Source organism: Salvelinus fontinalis, chromosome 32, assembly GCF_029448725.1.
Source record: "Salvelinus fontinalis isolate EN_2023a chromosome 32, ASM2944872v1, whole genome shotgun sequence".
NCBI classification, from domain to species: domain Eukaryota; kingdom Metazoa; phylum Chordata; class Actinopteri; order Salmoniformes; family Salmonidae; genus Salvelinus; species Salvelinus fontinalis.
Genome location: NC_074696.1, coordinates 33,293,104 through 33,316,731, shown reverse-complemented (window position 1 = coordinate 33,316,731; position 23,628 = coordinate 33,293,104). Strand labels below are relative to the sequence as shown.

The following is a 23,628-nucleotide window of genomic DNA, read 5'->3' as shown; positions in this document are numbered from 1 at the left end:
ACTGAGTGGATACTCATGGGTGAAGGGTAGAGAGTCAGAATGCAACCGGAGTTCGCTGAAACGTGGCGAGCAGAGGGTTGTGGCACCATACCTGCTGGTAGCTGACGTTGCTCATGCTGCCCGTGCTGGAGCGGCTCATACCAGACTTGGAGGGCATTCTCTGGCCCTGCAGATGGGACGGGTTGAGGGCGATGACCCTCTGTGACATCATCATCGGGGGCAGGGAGGCGTTGGCCCCCGACCTGATGACTGTGTGACCCTGAGGAGGGAGGAGAGGAAAGGTTAGAGGAAATCAAGAGAAGGGATGTCCAGCAGGGATGGATGAAGAGGGACAGAAAAAGGTGAGAAAGTGATAGAGAGAAGAAGGTTAAAAAATGTGGAGAACCATGAGAGGGTAACAATTAAAATGTGGTTACATTTGAATTAATTCCACACATGAATTGACCAGGAATCCACACTTGCTACACTGAGTGTGCCATTGAAATACAGGGAGCCAGTCAGCCACGAATGTAATGGGTATATGTTGTACCGTTTGTTGTCACTAGAGGGCAATAGATACTTACGTGGCCTTATCTTCACAGTTTAGACAGTCAATGTAAACTGCTTACATAAACAGCTGACCTGACCAACCCAGTACAATTCAAGGGATCATGGCTCAAAGCACTGTCTTCCATATATGTAAGATATCAACCTTACAAATATATATCAACCAGCGTTGGTGTGTAATGCATTACAAGACGTTCCAACTGAAGGAGCAATAATGCTTTTGGAGCTGTGGATAGCAGGTTTGACTCAGACCAGGGGTGCAGGTTGTGTTCCAGTCAGGCCACTGCCAAAACCACTGCAATAAACAAAGACACACACACCTGTGCAGTGCGGAGGTTCTGGGGCTCCGGGGTGTGCATGCCAGGGCGCACCGGCAGCTTTCCCATGCCCTGTGAACTGTGGATGGGGGACGGCTGCACCGAAGAGGGGCTATTCTGTACCACAGGTACCTGGATTGGTTGGAATAGAATAGTTTGAATTAAATAAAAACAATAAAATACAATAGAGAACATTATAAAGATGATAAATAAATTGCTGCAATATATTACAAGTTATGATACAACATATAAATATTAAGGTCAGGTCTGGCAGAAGAATGTGACCCACACACAAGGTCACACACACACTCTCTTTCAAACAGAGACACAAACCGCACACAATAACGTCACTGATACCCTATAACAGATCTATTCTATGTTTACTCCTGCTCTGACATTGAGATGTTTAGTCTGTGTGTCAGCAGAGTTTCACTACTACCTCAAATAGGGGCCTTAGGTAACACTGCTACCTGTGGGGCCATTCACATCATGAGTAGAGGCTGTACTAGTATCAGGCTGTTTAGGTGGCTATACATTCAACCAAGAGTGGCATTAGCCTGTATTTTGTGAGATACAGTAGCCTTTAAAATATTTGATGCCCTTTTTGATTTTTGTTACCTGTTGATTATCCAATGTAAAGTGAGGTAGTTGGCTAAGGAATTCAAACACCAGTATATTGTCACATACTCGGGTGCTGGGTCTCATTTGACATTTTCTATAACGATATTTCAACCTACTTTCTGAATTGAAAATGAAATATGGAATTGGTGTCAACGCTGATACTGACCTTCTGCACAACGTTCTCCTTCTGGATCTGGCTCTGCCGAAGCTTCTTGAGCAGCACCAGACGGGCCTCCTCCAGACGCAGCTCTTCCCTCAGAGCCTTGATCATCTTCTGTCGCTCGTCGCCATTCTTCCCCTAGAACACATACGTTACACACTCACACGTTTATGGATAGGACAGTGAAGGGCTGACAGGACTGACAGGAAAGGTTGGAGGAGTGTGAGTATGAAGGGCAGTGGGTCAGATTTGAACCCACACAGACTCTGGTCTACTTGAGTGCCGGGGTCTGCGGCTCTAACCGCTAGACCACAAAGGCTAAGTGGTGACAACGTACCTTGAAGATCTCCAGGTTGGCCTGGTGCAGCCTCTCTCCGGGATGGGGCGTTCCTCTGGGACTGGATGCCTCGTTGTCTGACAGGATGATCACGTCCGGGGACGGAGTGTGTCGCTCACGGTCCAAGTCACTGGAGGTGGGAGAGAGCGGGATCAGTGACGAATGATGACTAACAGAGGATGAATGGTGTACTCTGTTTAGCACTACATGGAGCTACACTCCATTGCCTCCACTACATAGACCTACACCGAGTAACACCACAATAAACAGGTTGCAACAATATACATTGTATATGTTCTTTTTTTATTTAATTAAAAACATATATATATTTTTTAATCGGCCTTACATGCCAACTAAATACACTTCCTAAGTCCACATCTTCTGAACAACTAACTTCAATCCGCAATTGCCCACGAATTACCTGTCCTACATCCATTTTAATCATGATTCTTACCCTCTTCTGGCGCTGAAGTCCACTGGTTCATCCACCATGTTCTCCTTGCCATTCTTACTGGGGCCTCCGTGGCCCCCCAGCCTCCCGTTCATCTTCTCCTCATAGGCCGCCGCCGCGCCTGCCAGCATACTCTGGTGGTGGTGGTGGTGGTGGCTCCCTCCCGGCCCCCCTTTGCTGCCGTCCAGGGACCCGGCAGCCACCGCCGCCGCCCCTTCCAACGCGGCCAGGTCCTTGCGCTTGAGCAAGGCCAGCATCTTGAGGCGCTCCATAGCCTCGTGGCCCTCCATCTTGAGGCGCTTGGCCAGGGCTTCTTCACGCTCCTCGGACGTCTCTAGGCCCCGCTTGAGCAGGTTCAGCCTCAGAGCCTCCTCAGACATCCGCTCCATCCTGGAAACTAAGGAAGGGAGGGAGGAACGTGATGTTCAATTCAATGCAATTTAAATCAATTCAACCAGATTTTTTAAAGCATTTCACAGATACTTATGAACCATGGTTGAGAGTGAGCCTATGTGAAGATAACACATCAAAACGAACAGTCTCATCCTGCAGCTATGTATTTTATAGTGAAAATAGAGGCTTAGTTGTTCTTTCCGTGTGCGTGCGTGCGTGTAAAATTGAGAGTGTGGGATTGCTAATTTCCTGACCGCCCACTGACTAACTACTCAAATCAGGCAACTCCCTGACAGCATCGAATTAACTAATTACACAAGCATTACATTTAGATGATACCAGTCATATTCACCGCTTGATAGCACTAATATTCACCCCTTGAAGTCAACATGTTTGAGTCTTTCAACGGAGGGATTTTAAACATTTTTATATATCTGAAAGCCTACAGAGTTCTCATCCTCGTCGGTGAATCTGTGAGTCTGAAAGAGAACTCTTTCACCTTGAGTGAATGGGGGTATTCTTATTTCACAACATCACGAGATGACATCCAGGTGCATTGACCTGTGACAATTATGTTAATAAGTGGATGACGGTTATTCATGTCGTCATATTAAAACAAGTTCCTATTCACCAAATGAATGCATGAGAAGGAACACACAAACACAACGAAAGTGTGTTAAACATTGATCTGGCATTTTAAAAAGTTACCTACAATTGTTGTTCAAGACATCTCTTTAGGGCAGGGATCATCAACGGGCTGATTCTTTATTGAGGGGATGGTCAGGGGGTCAGAAAATAATTACAAATAATTTGTAGACTGAAAATTGGCCGCGAGAAGCCAAACAGATAGAATTTGACTAAAACATAATTTCCAACCTTGCTTAGATTTGTATACAATCACATCTCTCTTTATTATGCGTGGGAATACTTCGTGGCAGATTCCTAAAATTAAAATCACATGGAGCAGATTTACTGGTGTTTTTAAGAGTCTTTTAGGTCCAACAATAACAAATAAAATGTTTTTGCTAAGAAAACTTGGGGGCCCAAATAAAATCACCCATGAGCCAAATTCAGCCCACGTGCTGCTAGTTGGGGAACCCTGCTTTAGGGGATGCTTGATGAATTCCATTGCATGGGGTTTGGGCCAGTAACAGAAAGGTTGATGGATCGAATTTACGAGCTGACATGGTAAAAATCTGTCATTCTGTCCCTGAACAAGGCAGTTAACTTGCTGTTCCCCGGGCGCCGAAGACGTGGATGTCGATTAAGGTAGCCCCACCGCACCTCTCTGATTCAGAGGGGTTGGGATAAATGCGGAAGACACATTTCAGTTCTAGGCATTCAGTTGTACAACTGACTAGGTATCCCCCTTTCCCTACTATGTGGATCACACCAGTGAGGAAGACTTTGGTTGGGTGGCAACCAATGACCTCTCACAAACACGGCTTTGTCATGTGACTGGTTGCTATAAGTAGGCTGACTGAGCATTTGGTCCAATCAAAAGCCTGCGTCAGGAATGCAAGCTGGAAGTGCAAAAAGCCTCAAAACACAGACACAGTAATTGCACGTTCACTGAATAAGGCAACAATATCAGATTTTACGTTTTGCACATTCATCTTTATAAATCACGCGAAAGGAGCCCTCGGTCTGCACAGTTACAGTACAGCTGTAAAATCTAGATTCCAAAGAAATGTCCTATAATATCCACATAGGAAGAAACATTTCTCAGAGGCCAGTTTCAATCCAGATCATACTAGATAGTGGATGTTCAATGTGGGTGGAGAACATAAAAGCATGAGGTCATACGCGTTCAAGTGCCCCAGAGTTGAATTGTGTCCATACATACAGAGTCTGCTCGGGTTTGACCATGTCACGTACAAGTGATCTAAATGATCATGTGTGTGCGTGCTAGTCACACTAGGTTAAGCTCGCTTGGGTGGGCTATGGATGGCCCGAGGACAGATGCACTAGACAGTGTGCGTCGGCTTTTGTCTGCTGGCAACTCCCTATCTGCCCAATACATTTGTATTCCAGTCAGCATAGATAGCAAGCCTGAGATTAAGTGCATTACTATCAGGTGTTGCACTGCACAGTGAGTGCTCTGACGTCTGCATTGGTTCCTAGAAATCTTGCTCTGCATAGAGAGGACTTTCTGAGGTAAAAAGAACAATAAGCACACAATTCAGAAATTAATTTCCTAAAACCTATCCACAAGTAGACAAAACACAAGATTGTAGTCAAAATACAACATTCGATAAAACGCTAAAAAGCAGCAAAAGACATACATAAAATAAAACACCTGCACATCAAAGGCTAGTATAAACACAAGATGTCGGTGACAACCTGCTGAGTACATTTAAATCTATAGATGTATGGCTGGCTATGTTATAATCTTCAGGTATTTCCCGGATTTTCTACAACAACAAAAATCTAGGTTTTCCATGGCCGCATATCTGTATGGATTTCCATTGCAGATAGACAGCATCTGATGAAAAACCATCCCAATTAAGAAACTATCTAGATTCGTATTCAGACAATGTGCGCGGTTAGCCAAGCTCATTCTTAATAACCGGGGAGGCCTTCAGTGATGCATATATGAGTGCACTGCACCAACAGGCAAACAGTGCTGTAGTAGTAGCACCATGGATGATGCTTCGTCTGTACTCACACAATGCAGGTGCTCCGTCATATGACGCTTCCCCATCACAACAGGAGTCCATGTGTGTCGTAACTGTTACCCTTCCAGTTCTGTTATGTAAATGAAAAATAATACCTTTCCACAGGGGAAGCGTCAGGGCCTGTAAGTTATACAGTAGCATTATTATGGTACAGTGTTACCACTGACGCTCTGACCTTATTCCCCTTGGTGACAGGCACGGAAGCTGCTAGACTAACTGCTCTGTGTTCAGCCATGTTGACTGATGGGGTCTGATTCGCATCTGACCTCACAGAGATGGAGGCGTTTGACGAGGTACGGTAAGAAAAACACAGTCTCCAGATACACCAAAGGACCTCTGACCGAAAGTCAACAGCGAGCAGACTTCCAAAGACTGGTGACTGTGTTCCAATGAATCCTTGGTCCTCGGAATGCATTCCAACGGTCTACTTTCTTGTGAAGTATTCGGTTTATAGCCTATTGCTTTAGCACCAAGGTTTCAATCCGGGTTCAAATGAGTCTCACAAAACTTGAAACCGAAGAAAGACTCCACCACTAGTAATGTCCAAATATTAATGGTCTCAAAGACAAATGGATCCCAACTGCCAAAATAGAACAACTTAATCACAAATAACCTTCCAAAGCATAGATGAGTGTCTCATCTATGCATGGGGCTGTTTCCAAATGACGTTTACCTACAAACATGGAGTCAGACATCGAACTGTGTTACAAAAAGGATCTGGATCTGAGCTCCTGAACACAAAACTCTCAGACCACACTCGCCAAGTGAAGGGCAATGTAGAGGTCAAGCGTCTCAAGGGAAAGTCTTTATCTGGCTTCTCAAAACAGTCCCGTTCTGTTTTAAACTATTAGAGACAATCAGATACTCGGACAAAGGTCTTTGTAAGACCAAAAGCTTGGCACATTAAATTACTGAAATGTGCATTGTTCGAAGAGCGCAGAGACTCTTTTCTACAAGTTAAGAGTCCAAAATGTTCTCAACTTCAACACTGAATCGCGTTAAGATTTATTTGTCCCTCAAAGGGCCACAGTACGCAAACACCTGCTTTGAACTGACCTTTGTAAGACTGAGCCATCAGCAATAGTAGTTCACTTGCAGCATTGTACAGGAACCATCACTAATTAATCCTAAGGGCCCAACATCTAACTCTACAAAAATGTCATGTAGCGAGAGCCTCCTCAATTGGAATTCAAATAGAGATTTAATTGGCCCCTTTTAATCACTTTATCACTTCCCTGATAGCGGATTATTCCTTGTGGTGTCGTTCTATCATTCCCCCTCATCTATAGCATTATCTTATTCTTCTGTCTGGCACCATTAAATCCATTCAGCCTGTCATTCTGTTACATCTCAATATTGTCATCTCCAGATCTGAAGCCGTTCCTTAAAAAAAAGTGGGATCTTTAATGATAACCTACTATCCCCTCCTCAATAATAGGGACTCAGGGAGTGTCGGGGAAAAGCAAGTGCACATTCGCCTCGTTTCATTTTGGATGCCTCAAAGGCATGATGCGAATCACAGTCTCCATTTCGCGTAAAAAAATAAATAAACACCCTTGCAACCTCCATGCCAAGCCACCCACCTCTAATAAGAGACAGAGGAAGAAGAAGGGAAAAAAGAAAGCACAAGCACGTGCATGGCCAACAATGGCACTGGCCCGAGCCAATCAGAGGGCTAGTGTGGTGCACGTCAGTCTTGCTCCCCCCCAGTGCCCCGTCTGCCTTTACATAATATAATGACTGTTTCAGTCAGCTGCTACACAAACCAGACTCTTTCTACCCAACAACCCTCTCCCCCTTATCCTTCTGCCTAAAACGAACACCCCTGCGCTCCCCCTCTGCCACGCCTCCCTCCCCCCCCCAGCTCCCCCCTCCCTCCTGCACACGCGCACTCCATGACAGACTCACAGCTTTGGGCACTTTGCCAGCCAATGCAGCAGCAGCTAAGGGAATCGAAAAGAAAGAAAGAGACGGTGCGAGAGGGAAAGCGAGAGAGGGAGGAGACAATTTGAGAAAAGAACAACATCATCCCCCCTTTACCCCAAATCGCAATTTTTCCTTTAACCCCCACCCTTCTCTCTGTACAGAGTTCCTCACCTCACGTCGCCATTGATCCAGAGGGATTCCACAGCAATGCACACACACACGGACTGTGATTGTCACAAGTAGCATAGTCGGAACACAGTGACAGTGAGGAGACGGAGGGAAAGAGGGGCCTCCTACCCCAAAAAGTCAGCACACAGGGAATTAACAGGCCATGCCAACATAAGGCAATCTTTAGTAACCCCCCTATCCACCCTCCCCCTCCTCTTCGGTATTCTACTACAGCTGTGCAACACCACAAAGAAGTGTGCATAAGCGACCCCTCCCTTCTCCTGCACCCCTCCCCCCAAAAAAGTTTTTCTCCCCGTAGTTGTAAAAATAAACACACACGCTTACTTTCTGGGGGCCCCTCGAAGGTACTGAAGGTACTGACCCACACAACTGGCTTTTTTAGGAATGCATTTTCATTACACTACCCTTATCTAAAAGTGTGTGTGTGTGTGGGGAAGAGAGGTAGGGGGTGGATAGGCGGATAGAGGAAGATTGAGCAGAAAAAAGATGAGCCCTCTGACACGCTACCCTGACATGATGCCAACCCTTAATTCCCCCCACCGCCCATCCCCCCACCGACACACACCATTTTCTTAATGCGCACGCCACTGCTGCCTGTCGATCAGATCACACACACACACGCCAAAATGTCCACCTCGTTTTTTTGTGGGGGGGGGACCCCAAAAATCCACCACCTCCAGACACCTTAACGTCAATACGTCTGCACAATTGGTCTTCCTATGCTGCTTGGCATAACTGGTTTGGAGAGTTGACCAAACAGGACAAATGCCAGATGGTGGGGTACAATAGTAATAAGACCATTTGCAACCACACAGTGGAATCTGCAGCTCATTTCACGCATGATCTGCATCATGACAATTAATTTGGCTGATGCAACTCCTGCACCTCACCGTCCCCAACACGCTGGTGGCACCGCATCTTTTACCCAGGGCGAGAGAGAAAGAGAGAGACTGAGGGAGAAGACAGGGAAATTCTTCACCTCCTTCTGACTCAACTTCACACAAGACTGAGATCTTCCTTTTTTTCTAATTTCATTTTTTGTTACAATTCGATTCGTCTGATGGTGGGGGCGCTTATCGCAGAGGCGCAGGGGGGGGTGTTTGCCATCACCACCCCGCCCCCTCATCTCCATCCTGTGATCCTGGCAAAACTCCCAACATCTCTGGCTCTACCCATCCAGCTCGTCTGATCACCCACCAGCTCAATTGGCTCAATTAATCATTTTCCTCTTCACCGCATCGGATGCCAAGCGAGCGTTACGGGCATACAAAATGTCCGCCGTCGCCATAACCCAAGTAGACACTTACCCTTGTGAAATGCATATATTTGTCATTATCAGTATCATAACAGTTATCCTCATGGCCTTATAAAAGTTACGTACGGTTACGCCTTTAAGTAATGTATGGAATTTGTGGTATGGAATCACAAGGCTGTGGGCTGTGACCCAGTTAGGAGTTATTAAAGCCTTGTCACTGGGTCAGACAGGGTGAGCATTGCAAGTGTCTGGGGATGCGGGTGGCTGCTGGGCTCGGGGATCTTTCTGGAAACGCATGATCCAGTCCTGCTACACCCACTTGGCCTTTTATGTTGTTTGGAGCCACTACTATGTACATTTGCTGAAATTAGAGGAGTCTCATTTTTTAACTAGCTTGCATAATTCACAGACTTCAAATCAAAGTTGTATTACAGCGTTTCATGGCATTTCTCCAAAGACTAAGTTCATGCGGCTGAGGAATAGGTGCCTATTTATTTAAGATAATGGTCTGTGAAGTAATGCTGAGCGATTAACAAACATTTCGGTTATTTTTATCAAATTAACTTGACCTAAATTGGTTAAATTATTTGAACTCCATTTTGTTTGTTTATTTTATGAGAGTTCAATGCGCACATTGTTATTTTTTGTTGATACATTAGATCCAGCCTGAACTGTGCAATGTAGTAGGGAGATGTGGCCAATATTCTACATAGTTTAGCGCACAAAACGTGGTAATTAACTACAATTACATAATCCATTGTGCATCTATTTGTCTAGTCTGTGTTTCTTTTATGCCTGCTACTGAAGAAACAGAAGAATGTGAAATTGTGAGGGGAAAAAGAGAGCAGCTGTTGCTTCGCATGATCTAAGTGATTGATAGTTGGTATACAGCATTCATGAAAGTATTCAGACCCCTTGACTTTTTCCACATTTCATTAAATTACAGCCTTATTCTCAAATTGATTGAATTGTTTTCTTCTCTCTTCAATCTACACACATTACCCCATAATGACAAAGAAAAACAGATTATTGGTCATTTTTTTTATTATAGGAAATATCACATTAACACAAATATTCAGATCCTTTACTCAGTACTTTGTTGAAGCACTTTTCGCAGCGATTACATCCTAGAGTCTTCTTGGGTATGACGCTACATGCTTGGCACATGCTTGTATTTGGGGAGTTTCTCCCATTCTTCTTTGCAGATCCTCTCAAGCTCTGTCAGGTTGGATGGGGAGCGTTGCTGCACAGCTATTTTCAGGTGTCTCCAGAGATGTTAGATCGGGTTCAAGTCTGGGCTCTGGCTGGGCCACTCAAGGACATTCCGAGACTTGTCCCAACGCAGGAGTGGCTATGTCTTGGCTGTGTGCTTAGGGTCGTTGTCCTGTTGGAAGTTGAACCTTCGCCCCAGTCTGAGGTCCTGAGCGCTCTGGAGCAGGTTTTCATCAAGGATCTCTCTGTACTTTGCTCCGTTCATTATTCCCTCAATCCTGACTAGTCTCCCAGTCCCTGCCGCTGAAGAACATTCTCACAGTATGATGCTGCCACCACCATGCTTCACTGTAGGGATGGTGCCAGGTTTCCTTCAGATGGAACTCTTTGGCCTGAATACCAAGTGTCACATCTTGATTTCATCAGACCAGAGAATCTTGTTTCTCATGGTCTGGGAGTTCTTTAGGTGCCTTTTGGCAAACTCCAAGCGGGCTGTCATGTGCCATTTACTGAGGAGTGGCTTCCATCTGGCCACTCTACCCTAAATGCCTGATTGGTGGAGTGCTGCAGAGATGGTTGTCCTTCTCTAGAAGGTTCTCACATCTCCAGAGGAACTCTGGAGCTCACCCAAAGTGACCATCGAGTTCTTGGTCACCTTCCTGACCAAGGCCCTTCTCCCCCGATTGCTCAGTTTGGCCGGGCGGCCAGCTTTAAGAAGAGTCTAGTTGGTTCCAAACTTCTTCCATTTGAGAATGATAGAGACCACTGTGTTCTTGGAGACCTTCCAATGCTGCATAATTGTTTTGGTACACTTCCCCAGATCTGTGCCTCGACACAATCCTGTCTCGGGGCTCTACTGACAATTTCTTCGACCTCATGGCTTGGTTTTGCACTGTAAACTGTGGGATCTTATATAGACAGGTGTGTGCCTTTCCAAATCATGTTAAAATCTATTGAATTTACCACTGGTGGACTCCAATCAAGTTGTAGAAACATCTCAGGGATGCTCAGTGGACACAGGATGCACCTGAGCTCACTTTGGAGGAAAGGAAAAACAACTGAATGTATTTTAGAATAAAGGCTGTAACGTAACAAAATTGGGAAAAAGTGAAGGGGTCTGAGTACTTTCCGAAGGCACTGTACTTCGAAGAACTACAAAATAGTGATTTTGTCAGACAGCATAGGCAGCAGCTCTATAGAGATGATGATGACTTAGAATCAGATAAGTCATCAAATAAAACGAACAAACACAACAACTGAAATATTTCATTAAAGCAATGTGAATAAATGGTTAATAAGTGATAAGCAGCAATGGGCAGTCAATTAATACATGTGCATGATTGTAGTGTTTTATTCTGTGTTACAGCATTCAACCCAAATAATCAAAAGTGAAAACCGGGATTCTTTTTTAATAATCGAATGGAAACCGAACTGACTTCAAATAGCACTAATCACTCAGCACTGCTGTGAAGTGAAAAGAGAAGTGCTATAGGGCAGAAATCTTTCATTTGAGCTCAGTGACCATGGCTATTGATGGCTGACCAATCTCCAGTTTCACATTCCCAGTTCCAAAGCAGGGTAACCATAGACACAGGTTGCTGTGCTTGTGCCACAGATAAATATAAAACTGTATGAGGAATAACAAGGAACGTAGAAATACTGGCTTTCCATTGTGATTCATGGTTTTCTGAAAGACATCCAATGAAGCTTTCTCAAACTGGAGAACATTTACTAACCAGCTGAACATTGCAATAATGCTATTGGAATAATGACACCTGACATCATGTGTAGGTCATATCACTTGACAGATTTCCGTTGCTGAAAAATGCTTCCTACACGTGACTGGTGTTTTTAAAAAATTGGCCGTGACCCACAAGTATCCCTCACGCATCCTCAGATTTTGAGTTCCTCTGAATTCCACAGGCTGTTTACGACCCTAGTATCAAGGGATCCGATAAGGGCCTATTTTCATTAGTGTAGCTGTATGCTCCGAACTTCTGAGGGATATTTATGATTTTCAAAAATCGGCGGCAGACCTGCATTTCTGCACAATGGAGACAAAGTCCAGATTTAAAGTGGTTTAGCTGCCCTGCTCGGGGTTGAAGGTCAGCACGACAAACAGCCAATCCTTTGTGATTAGGATAGCAGTCCTATGGGGTTCCGCAAAGCAGAGCCGAGACACAGTGAACTCGCTTTCACAGGCGACAACGCACTAGATGAGAGTGCGACATCCCCAAGGGCACATAAAGCAGAAATATTACTTCACCAGCTGACACTGGCTTCATGATCTCATACTGCAGCCATTCCTGTGCCTTGTAACTCCACAGGAGACTATCGCAGGTGACAAAACACCATAAAGGGTCAGAAATGCTGGGGTTGCAGAAGTCCTATTTCTGCCTTTCCCTCCATTTCACTCAATAAAATCTCTTCGGTTTAATAGCATTTGCAGATGATCCACCCATCCTTTTTGCTTTTATAGTGCTTATAGTTAAGGGGAATGCATTATTGGGGAACTTGAGCTTATGGTTTGCCGCGCCAAAATGCCAGAGATGTAGAGTTCCAGTGCTTCATTTGAGGCCAAAGCTTGGTTTCTACAGAGCTTTCCTACAAGAGCCCGAAACCCATTCCTTGTTAGTAATTATCTAACCTTGTATTGGTTTCCAGGATTAGTGACCCAAAAATCAACATTGATTGATGAGTTTATAAAACAAAATGGTAATCTAGTTGATAGAAATCAATACTATGATTGGCATTGGTCTTCTGATTGGAATGAATCTCTTGATGCAAAAACACTACTGGATCTACAAATGTTGTAAGCAGAAAAACAGTGGTGGAAGCATACAGTCTAAATCCCATACTTCAAGCAAATGTAGATGAGATGTAGACAACCCCATTTTATCAGTCACCAAATCTGTTCAAAATGATTATTAACAAATTCACTGGAACACTAAGGCAAGGCAGGGACTTTGAACAATGCACCGATCAGCTTTAAGAGTTGCTGGGAGGTATACTGTTAGCTTGGCTTTTTGCGCTAATCGAAAAACAACACTGGTGATGGTAGTGGATAAATTGATTCTGAGCTACAAGCTACAATTTCAATAAGGCGACATTACATGGTATCAATAGCAGCTAATGCTGACTTATTTGAAACCATTTACAAATAAATAATACAATCCATCAACACAATAAAATCTACACATTTAAAATACATATTTTCTGGAAGAACTGTCAGTGCTGTGGGTATGGTACATACAGATCACAGGTAAAGGTCACATTAGTTGGACAATAAGTGGCAGTCCATAGATCACATTTATTATGCTCTTTTAGCATACATTTAGATAAAGAATGGTAATACAGCCTAGGACAGAGCAGTGACATGAGCCCATTTAAGTCCAATGCAGGTTTTCATCACTGGTAGCTAGTTGTGTCACATTATTAGGTGATTTAGTTGCCATGAAATCAACAAACTGCTAACAAACTACTAAAATACTTATTGGTATTCTACGACAATGTTTGTTGTTGAAAGGGAATTTGAGGCCAACCGTATCACAATTGTTGTGCTGATAAAGATATGTCTGGGAACAGGAAGAAAAAAAACACTGCACAGCAATTTTGGAAAGCCAATGGAAGGTCTGGGCAGGAGCGCAGCGGTTAAGCTCATTGGTTAATGTATTAATTGGACCTACATCCTGATCAACCCACACACTGGCAGCCCTGCCGTATATTACTCAGATCTGGGGGCTGCTGGGAATATGACCAGAATTTGCATATGGTTAGTTTCTGACACTAATGAGGCCAATTAGGCGGATGGCGCCCATGGCCACAGAGTTGTAATTGGTTGGCTTGAACTGCTCAGGAGTTATGGATAACAAGATGTGGGATTGAAGTCAATAGTAAGCACTGCAACTGTGAGACGTTGACAGACTTACAGCATCGTATTTACATTTACATTTACATTTAAGTCATTTAGCAGACGCTCTTATCCAGAGCGACTTACAAATTGGTGCATTCACCTTATGACATCCAGTGGAACAGCCACTTTACAATAGTGCATCTAGATCATTTTAAGGGGGGGGGGGGGCAGAAGGATTGCTTTATCCTAGGTATTCCTTGAAGAGGTGGGGTTTCAGGTGTCTCCGGAAGGTGGTGATTGACTCCGCTGTCCTGGCGTCGTGAGGGAGTTTGTTCCACCATTGGGGTGCCAGAGCAGCGAACAGTTTTGACTGGGCTGAGCGGGAACTGTACTTCCTCAGTGGTAGGGAGGCGAGCAGGCCAGAGGTGGATGAACGCAGTGCCCTTGTTTGGGTGTAGGGCCTGATCAGAGCCTGAAGGTACTGAGGTGCCGTTCCCCTCACAGCTCCGTAGGCAAGCACCATGGTCTTGTAGCGGATGCGAGCTTCAACTGGAAGCCAGTGGAGAGAGCGGAGGAGCGGGGTGACGTGAGAGAACTTGGGAAGGTTGAACACCAGACGGGCTGCGGCGTTCTGGATGAGTTGTAGGGGTTTAATGGCACAGGCAGGGAGCCCAGCCAACAGCGAGTTGCAGTAATCCAGACGGGAGATGACAAGTGCCTGGATTAGGACCTGCGCCGCTTCCTGTGTGAGGCAGGGTCGTACTCTGCGGATGTTGTAGAGCATGAACCTACAGGAACGGGCCACCGCCTTGATGTTGGTGGAGAACGACAGGGTGTTGTCCAGGATCACGCCAAGGTTCTTAGCGCTCTGGGAGGATATTTCATATTGGTGGTTCTTGTTTATATACCCTCAGGTTGATTAAGCCTATCAAGAGCTAGACTGACAGAGAAAATCAGTCACATCTCAGACGCAACATCATCCACATAAAAATGGCATGGGGAGGAGGGCTTCCAAATAAATATAAACACACACACACACACACACACACACACACACACACGGAATTAGCTACAAACACATATGTGCACACCTGCACACCAACATAAAACACAAGCCATCTACAGAACACCAAACATCAAAGATACTCAACACCAAATGTACGCGTCTCGCCTGCCGCATCGATACACACCTCCCGTTCACACCACCCCTGCTCAGGCACAACACTTAAACACACCTCTGGTCTTCATTAAACAAGACAACCGCTCATTGTGGTCGTTGCCACGACAACCGACCCCCTTCTATTTTCAAGCCATGCCACTAATCAATTCCTGTTATACTGTCGCCCGAGGGAGGGAGAGAGGGAGGGGTGGCTAGGGAGGAGGAGGGTGGTAGTGGTGGTGAAGAGGGTGGGGAGGTGGAGCTGGGCAGCGGCAGGGGGCAAAGGGGAGGAAGTGTGTGGGGTGTGAAGTTGGGAGACAAAGAGCCAAACGCACAAACGTGAGCACCGAGGTAGCTGACTGACATGGCGGAGCTCGACAGTGGCCTTGAGGGACCATCCATGGTAAGCAGCAGCAACATTATCTGGAAGAGGAATGACTCCTCAACCATGGCTGTGCTGTATTCATCAGTTTTAAAATATACGTTTGAAATATTTTTGCAACTTAAAACAAAAACGTCCATGTAGTCCCTCCTTTCAGTCAAGTCTGTTTTCTTCCAGTTGGTGCCAAATGAACACAACACAGGATTTCCTTCAAATAAGTCTGCCTCACAGTCTGGGTTTTTGGAGACTACTATACGGACGGTAACAGATGAGAACCCAATGGGTCATGGTTACCAATCACAGACTAAATGGGTCCAGGACCCAATGAGTTTAGGTTACCTAGCAGAGAACAAATGGGTCCAGAACTCAATGGGTCATTGTTCCCACAGAACCAGTTATCCACTGCTGGAGCACACGTTATAAAGAAGGCAATGCTGGTCAGGCCAAAATACAGACAATCTGTACGCCTATTGAAAGAACACCAAAAAATGTGCTTTTTTCCCTTACATAAGATGAGCATACACTAGCTCATCTGAGGCCCTATTAAATAGGCTAGTTTCCCTTATTCAATTTGGGAAAAGCATAAATGACAATCCATGGCTACAAAGATCAGATGGGAAGAATGCCCATTACTAAATGTGTCGTCTCAAAGACAGGTGTGGGATATTCATAGTGTTACCCTAAACACCATATTCCACAATACAACCAACATATTGGACAAATGTTTGGTATATACTGGGATCGTGATGACATTGGTTACACTACCTTCAGCTCCAGTAACTTCTCTACATTGAACCTGAATGGGAAATCACTCCATTCATTTCAATGGAACATATATTTTATTCAGCCCTTCCAGGAAAACCAGGAACAATTGATTGGGTACTAAGGAGTGAATATTAAACTGACAATTTTAAAAGTGTTAATACATTTTATCTAAAATTATCTAATGTCAAATTAGTTTTTTGAAGAATAATTTTAAAAAACAACTGCATAGCGGTCTCCACTGAAATATCACGCTGTTTTCCAGTCTACAGTGCCTTCAGAAATAAGTCAAGGGGTATGAATGCTTCCACATTTTGTTGTGTTACAGCCTCAATTCAAAATAGATGAAATAGATTTTCTCCCCTCACCCATCTACACATAATACCCCATAATGAGAAAGTGAAAACATGTTTGTAGAAATTGTTACAAATTTATTGAAAATAAAATACAGAAATATCTAATTTACAAAAGTATTTACACCCTAGTCAATACTTTGTAGAAGCATCTTTGGCAGTGATTATAGTCGTGAGTCTTTCTGGGTAAGTCTCAAAGCTTTCCACACTTGGATTGTGCAACATTTGCCCATTATTCTTTAAAAAAAAATGTCAAGCTCTGACAAATTGGTTGTTGATCATTGCTAGACAACCATTTCAGGTCTCGCCATAGATTTTCAAGTAGATTTAATTCAAAACTGCATCTCGGCCACTCAGGAACATTCACTGTCTTCTTGGTAAGGAACTCCAGTATAGGTTTGGCCTTGTGTTTTAGGTTATCATCTTGCTGAAAAGGTAAATTCATCTCCCAGTGTCTGGTGGAAAGCAGACTGAGCCAGGCTTTCCTCTAGGATTTTGCCTGTGCTTAGCTCCATTCCGTTTATTTTTTATCCTGAAAAACTCAAAAACCCCAGTCCTTAACGATTACAAGCATACCCATAACATGATGCATCCACCAATATGCTTGAAAATATAGGAGAGTGGTACTCCGTAATTTGTTGTATTTGATTTGCCCCAAACATAACACATTGTATTCAGGACAAAGTGAATTGCTTTACCACATTTTTTGCAGGATTACTTTAGTGCCTTGTTGCAAACAGGTACATGTTTTGTAATATTTGTATTCTGTACAGGTTTCCTTCTTTTCACTCTGTCAATTAGGTTAGTATTGTGGAGTAACTACAATGTTGTTGATCCATCTTCAGTTATCACAGCCATTAAACTCTGTAATGGTTTTAAAGTCACTATTGGCCTCCTAATGAAATCCCTGAGCAGTTTCCTTCCTCTCTGGCATTGGTTAGGAAGGACGCCTGTATCTTTGTAGTGACTGGGTGTAATGATACACCATCCAAAGTGTAATTAATAACTTCACCATGCTCCATGATATTCAATGTCTGTTTTTTATACATTTACTCATCTACTAATAAGTGCACTTCTTTGCAATGCATTGCTTAAAACCACCTGACCAAGTCCTAAAGCAATGGGACTCCCTAAATCGTCCTCAGATTATTACCAATCCCACAAGGTATGACCCCAAACACCCAGGAAAGGCTACTCTTCTTGATGTTATCCTCACAAATAATCCTGATAGGTATCAGTCTGGTGTTTTCTGTAATGACCTTAGTGATGACTGTTTTACAGCCTGTGTTTGTAATGGCTGCTCAGTGAAACGTCCTGTCCTGATTTGTCATAGACGATTGCTAAAAACATTTAATGAGCAAGCCTTCCTTCATGAACTGGCCTCTGTAAAATGGTATAGAATCAGCTTGATCCCCTCTGTCGAAAACACTTGGACCTTCTTTTTTGATATTTTCAGTGGTATTGTTAAGATTGCTGCCCCTATCATTGCCAAGCCTGTCTCTCCTTTCTGTGGAGGTTCTCAGTGCTTGGAAGGCAGCCATAGTTTGTCCTTTATCTAAAGGGGGAGATCAAGCTGATCCTAACTGTTGTATGCCCATGTAACGGCTTTCCTCTTCCTCTTCATCAGAAGAGGAGGAACATGGATTGAACCAAGGCGCAGCGGAGTTTGTAGACATGATTTATTAAAGAAAAAACACGAACTCGACTAATACACTAACAAAACAAATAAACGGTGTAGACAGACCTAGACGACGAACTTACATAAAACATGAAGAACGCACGAATAGAGAAAATAGGCTACACAAATGAACGATGAACAAACAAACCGAAACAGTCCCGCGTGGTGTACAGACACAGACACAAGAGACAATCACCCACAACGAACACTGTGAAAACACCTACCTAAATATGACTCTTAATTAGAGGAACGCCAAACACCTGCCTCTAATTAAGAGCCATACCAGGCAACCCATAAACCAACATAGAAACAGAAAACATAGAATGCCCACCCAACCTCACGTCCTGACCAACTAACACATATAACAAACTAACAGAAATAGGTCAGGAACGTGACAGCCCATTTCTATTTTGCCCTGTTTAACTTATCAAGAAATCCAGTCAGTTGATTATTGACGTCTATAGTAATCTCTCTGGTATGCAATCTGGTTTCCGCTCAGGTTATGGATGTGTCACTGAAACATTAAAAGGTCCTAAATGATGTCACCATTGCCCTTGATTCTAAGCAATGTTGTGCTGCTATTTTTTATTGACTTGGCAAAAGCTTTTGATATGGTAGACCATTCCATTCTTGTGGGCCGGCTAAGGAGGATTGGTGTCTCCGAGGGGTCGTTGGCCTGGTTTGCTAACAACCTATCTCAAAGAGTGCAGTGTATATAGTCAGAAAATATGCTGTCTCGGACACTGCCTGTCACCATGGGAGTACCCCAAGGCTCAATCCTAGGCCCCACTCTCCTCTCAATTTACATCAACAACATAGCTTAGGCAGTAGGAAGCTCTCACATCCATTTATATGCAGATGATACAGTCTTATACTCAGTTGGCCCCTCCCCAGAATGTGTTAAATGCTCTACTACAAAGCTTTCTTAGTGTCCAATAAGCTCTCTCTACCCTTTACCTTTGTTTTGGAGATGTTCTGAACAAGGTTATGTGGTTTGGTAAGAAACATGCCCCTCTCCCCACAGGTGTGATTACTACCTCTGAGGGTTTAGAGCTTGAGGTAGTCACCTCATACAAGTACTTGGGAGTATGGCTAGACGGTACATTGTCCTTCTTTCAGCATATATCAAAGCTGCAGGCTAAAGTTAAAGGAAACCAAGTCTAGATTTATCGTAACCGCTCCTTTCACCCCAGCTGCCAAACTAACCCTAACCCAGATGATCATCCTACCTATGCTAGATTACGGAGACATCGTTTATAGATCGGCAGGTAAGGGTGCTCTCGAGCGGCTAGATGTTCTTTACCATTCGGCCATCAGATTTGCAACCAATGCTCCTTATAGGACACATCACTGCACTCTATACTCCTCTGTAAACTGGTCATCTCTGTATACCCGTCGCAAGACCCACTGGTTGATGCTTATTTATAAAACTCTGGGATGGGGGCGACCCCATCTGAGATATCTACTGCAGTCCTCATCCTCCACATACAACACCCGTTCTACCAGTCACATTCTGTTAAAGGTCCCCAAAGCACACACATCCCTGGGTTGCTTGTCTTTTCAGTTCGCTGCAGCTAGCGACTGGAACAAGCTGCAACAACACTCAAACTGGACAGCTTTATCTCAATCTCTTCATTCAAAGACTCAATCATGGACACTCTTTCTGACAGTTGTGGCTGCTTTAAGTGATGTATTGTTGTCTCTACCTTGCCCTTTGTGCTGCTGTCTGTGCCCAATAATGTTTGGACCATGTTGTGTTGCTACCATGTTGTTGTCATGTTGCTACCATGATGGGTAGTCATGTGTTGCTGCCATGCTGTGTTGTCGTCTTAGGTCTCTCTTTATGTAGTGTTCTTTTGTCTCTTGTCGTGATGTGTTTTGTCCTATATTTATATTTGATTATTTTTTGTATTTTTAATCCCTGCAGGAGGCCTTTTGGTAGGCCGTCACTGTAAATAAGAATTTGTTCTTAACTGACTTGCCTAGTTAAATAAAAAGGTTAAGTAAAAATAAGAAAACTTTCCTGGGTCTTTGTGGTTGAAATGTACTGCTCGACTGAGGGACCTTAGAGATAATTGCATATGTGGGGTACAGAGATGAGTTAGTCATTCAAAAATATGGTTAAACATTATTATTGCACACAGAGTCCATGCAACTTATGTTTACTCCTGAACTTATTTAGGCTGCCATAACAAAAGGGGTTGAATGCCTAGACTCAATACCTTTTAGCGTTACATTTATTATACATTTGTAAACATTTAAAAAAAAACATAACTTCACTTTGACATTATGAGGGTATTGTATTTAGGCCAATGACAAAAATATATATATTTAATGCCTTTGAAAATTCAGACTGTAACACAACAATGTGGAACAATTCAAGGGGTGTGAATACTTTCTGAAGACACTGTATTCAGACCAATAGGTTCCATTTCGGAGTGCGGGTCATATGGACATGACGTTGTGCTTTCATAGATGCTGATTTTGGTGTGCATATGTCAACCATGGAACCCTTTCACTTTAAGTGGACCTACATGCCTACATGCATGCTGACAAACAGTACTGTGGAGTATACATTAGGCAGCATACAGATGAACTAATTATGATTTTCACTGACACCGGATTCTCACTGACCTACGTTACAGTAATGTAACTGCATAACATTGACTAGTGACACTGCTATTCGAGGTACTCCGCCTCTTCATGGAGGAATTGGAGAGGCAAGGGTAGAACAAAGGGCAGAGTCAGAACCCATCCCAAGACATTGGTTCAGCATGAAAGCAAGTCTCCTCTAATGAATAGAGTTTCGTTCATTGAGAATGTGTGGTTACCCCCACGATTACCAAACTGCGTTGAACCTCTGTAGCCTACTAAATCCACCATATGTATTTCTGGATGTGGCTGTGTGTTTCTCAGACACAACACCCAAACTTTGTCACTGTTTGCATAAATTAGTGTCCTGTTCCTTTAAAAAGCAGAGTTACAATTCTGTTCACTTTTATTTTTTTATTACCCAGAGTACTCAGCGCAGTCAAAATGCGAGCGAGCCAGTCTAAGCCGGTTTGTAACCTCAGGGTATGGAATTATCTCTTAATATGTAGCCGTTAGTGGTCAGGACGTCACACGAAGACAGGGAGAGAGAAAGATTCCGAGTGAGGTTGGGGGGAGAGAGGAGTGTGGGGGGTGGGGGCAATGAAGCCCCTGTGCTTTCAGGGCAGAAAGAGGAAAAGCTACTTCTTGCAAGACGCTGGTTCTAAACCTGGCATCTTGACAAAAAGGGATCATTGTGGAACTTCAGACCACAGGGTGGGGCATACGTTGTTTAAACAAAAAATTCAATAGGAAAAAATGCTGGAACATAGGCCATCTTGATAGACAGAGGTAGCAGTTAGATTTGTAAAATGGGGCAGTGAGGGTATCGATGTCTTCAGTGAAGACATCAACACATGCCTATAGATGCACACAAAAGGCATAAGAAACACATCTTACCCAAACAGACATACAAGCAGGTTTTCTACATTAAACCCTGTGAGCCCTAACCCCTTGAATCACATAACTGATACTCTTATGCCGGGCGCACACTACACAACGTTCAAAATCCTTACGTCGCCGAGCCTCTCACATTAAGTGACCGTATTTCCTGTATGTTTTTGTCTTGCCAACGTAGTGGTGCGCACGCTCAACGATCTGGCACAGACGGGTTGTCACACACTACAAGATTCTTCACTTGGTCATGAAGATTCTCCATACCACCATGCGTTCTTGCGAAAAAACAATGATGTGATTAGATTGATTAGACACTTTGGTTAAAGGCAAGTATAGACACATAGTAATAGTCATGGCTCCTGCTCGAGAGTCTACAAATTATGGGTGACGCGAAACAACCTCTCACGGGCTTCTTTGACGAGCTCTCATTGGCTATTGCTGATCGCCATTCTCAAAACGTGTCGTTGCACATCTCACACTACTACAAGAGCATTGCAGATTTTGTTCTGATAAAATCAAACATGTTTGAAAATATTGGGATGTCTGGGACTGCTCAAAGACGGGATCGGTAGCCCTGAGATTGCGTCTCTAATCCGTTCACATTAAATGAGTGTCGGTGACGGGCCACGCACACCGAGTAGGGAACTGGACAGACAGTGACATTCAATAATGCCTTACACTCTCTTGCCTGCATCTAGCAGATATAGGGTGTAATCATTAGTTGTAAACAAGAGTTTATATTGGACAAATTCAGGTATATTTATCCCCATTTTGTGCCATTGGCTTCCATTTAAGAAACATTTTCAACAGAATTGGCGGAAAGAATACACCCCTGATCATACAGTTCACTTTCATAGCAGCCACATTGTATTCCGTCTCACATCTCTCCTCTCAAATGTTCCCTTCGCTTGAGGACTTCAATGCACAACACATCAGCTGTATGTGACCAGACGAAAAAACCTTTCCAAGTCAAACCGCTACACACAGCCTACATCGTTTCCACCATATTAGCTAAAGTAACGTAAAAGAACTAACGTGTTAGTAAACCCTTTACAATCCTGCAGTAAAGTTACAGTGTACAGTAAGCCATTACACCGGAGGCCCCGGTGGCAATAATTTAGTAATACCAAAAGCTTACCGTGACTTGGGAGAGTTCCAGTGTTGTGTTGGAAAGTCATAGCGAGCTAGCTAACATAGCATCCCTCTGTTTGAATAGGGTGTTTCAGTGTGCTAAACTAGCTAGCTGCATTTGCTAGCTAAGTAAGTAAAACAGAGTGTAAAAAATAAGCAAAAAAATAAGAATCTCTAGCCTCTCCTTTATTTTGGAAAAAAATATTTTGTTCAAAACTGTTCACCTATTGTCTTTCTCTGAGTCAACTACCTCACCACAATTTATACACTGCAGTGCTAGCTAGCTGTATCTATGCTTTCAGTACTAGATTAATTCTCTGATCGGGTGGACAACATGTCAGTTCATGCTGCAAGAGCTCTAATAGGCTGGAGGACGTCCTCTGGAAGTTGTCATAATTACTGTGCAAGTCTATGGAAGGGGATGAGAACCATAAGCCTCCTAGGTTTTGTGTTGAAGTCAATGTACTTAGAGGAGGGAAGTTTGCTGTCCTCCGGCTACACCATAGTGCTACCCTACAGAGTGCTGTTGAGGCTACTGTAGAACTTCATTGCAAAATGTGTTTTAATCAATTATTTGGTGACAAGTAATTATATTTAGTATAGTGATCTAAAAATTAGAACTTTAAATGTTTTACAATTTAAATTTGTATGAACTTCTCTAGGGTAGGGGGCAGCAGTCGGAATTTTGGATGAAAAGCATGCCCAAATTAAACTGCCTGCTACTCGGGCCCAGAAGATA

General features: G+C 43.6%; 1 protein-coding gene across 3 annotated transcripts in view; it reads right to left on the bottom strand.

Annotated features, from left to right (window-relative positions):
* Positions 1-23,628, bottom strand: part of LOC129831112 (transcriptional repressor p66-beta-like) — a 44,971-nt gene that overhangs the window by 10,097 nt on the left and 11,246 nt on the right. Inside the window, exons 1-6 of one of the 3 annotated variants that reach the window (XM_055894170.1) lie at positions 5,494-7,116; positions 2,436-2,829; positions 1,982-2,111; positions 1,651-1,782; positions 867-995; positions 92-259 (exon numbers count right to left, since the gene is read on the bottom strand). In XM_055894170.1, coding sequence (XP_055750145.1) covers positions 92-259; positions 867-995; positions 1,651-1,782; positions 1,982-2,111; positions 2,436-2,829; positions 5,494-5,644 — 1,104 coding nt within the window. In that variant the 5' untranslated portion in view covers positions 5,645-7,116. Of the gene's footprint in view, positions 1-91; positions 260-866; positions 996-1,650; positions 1,783-1,981; positions 2,112-2,435; positions 2,830-5,493; positions 7,117-23,628 lie in introns of those variants that run through there. The other 2 variants (XM_055894171.1, XM_055894172.1) reach the window with 2 other exon arrangements.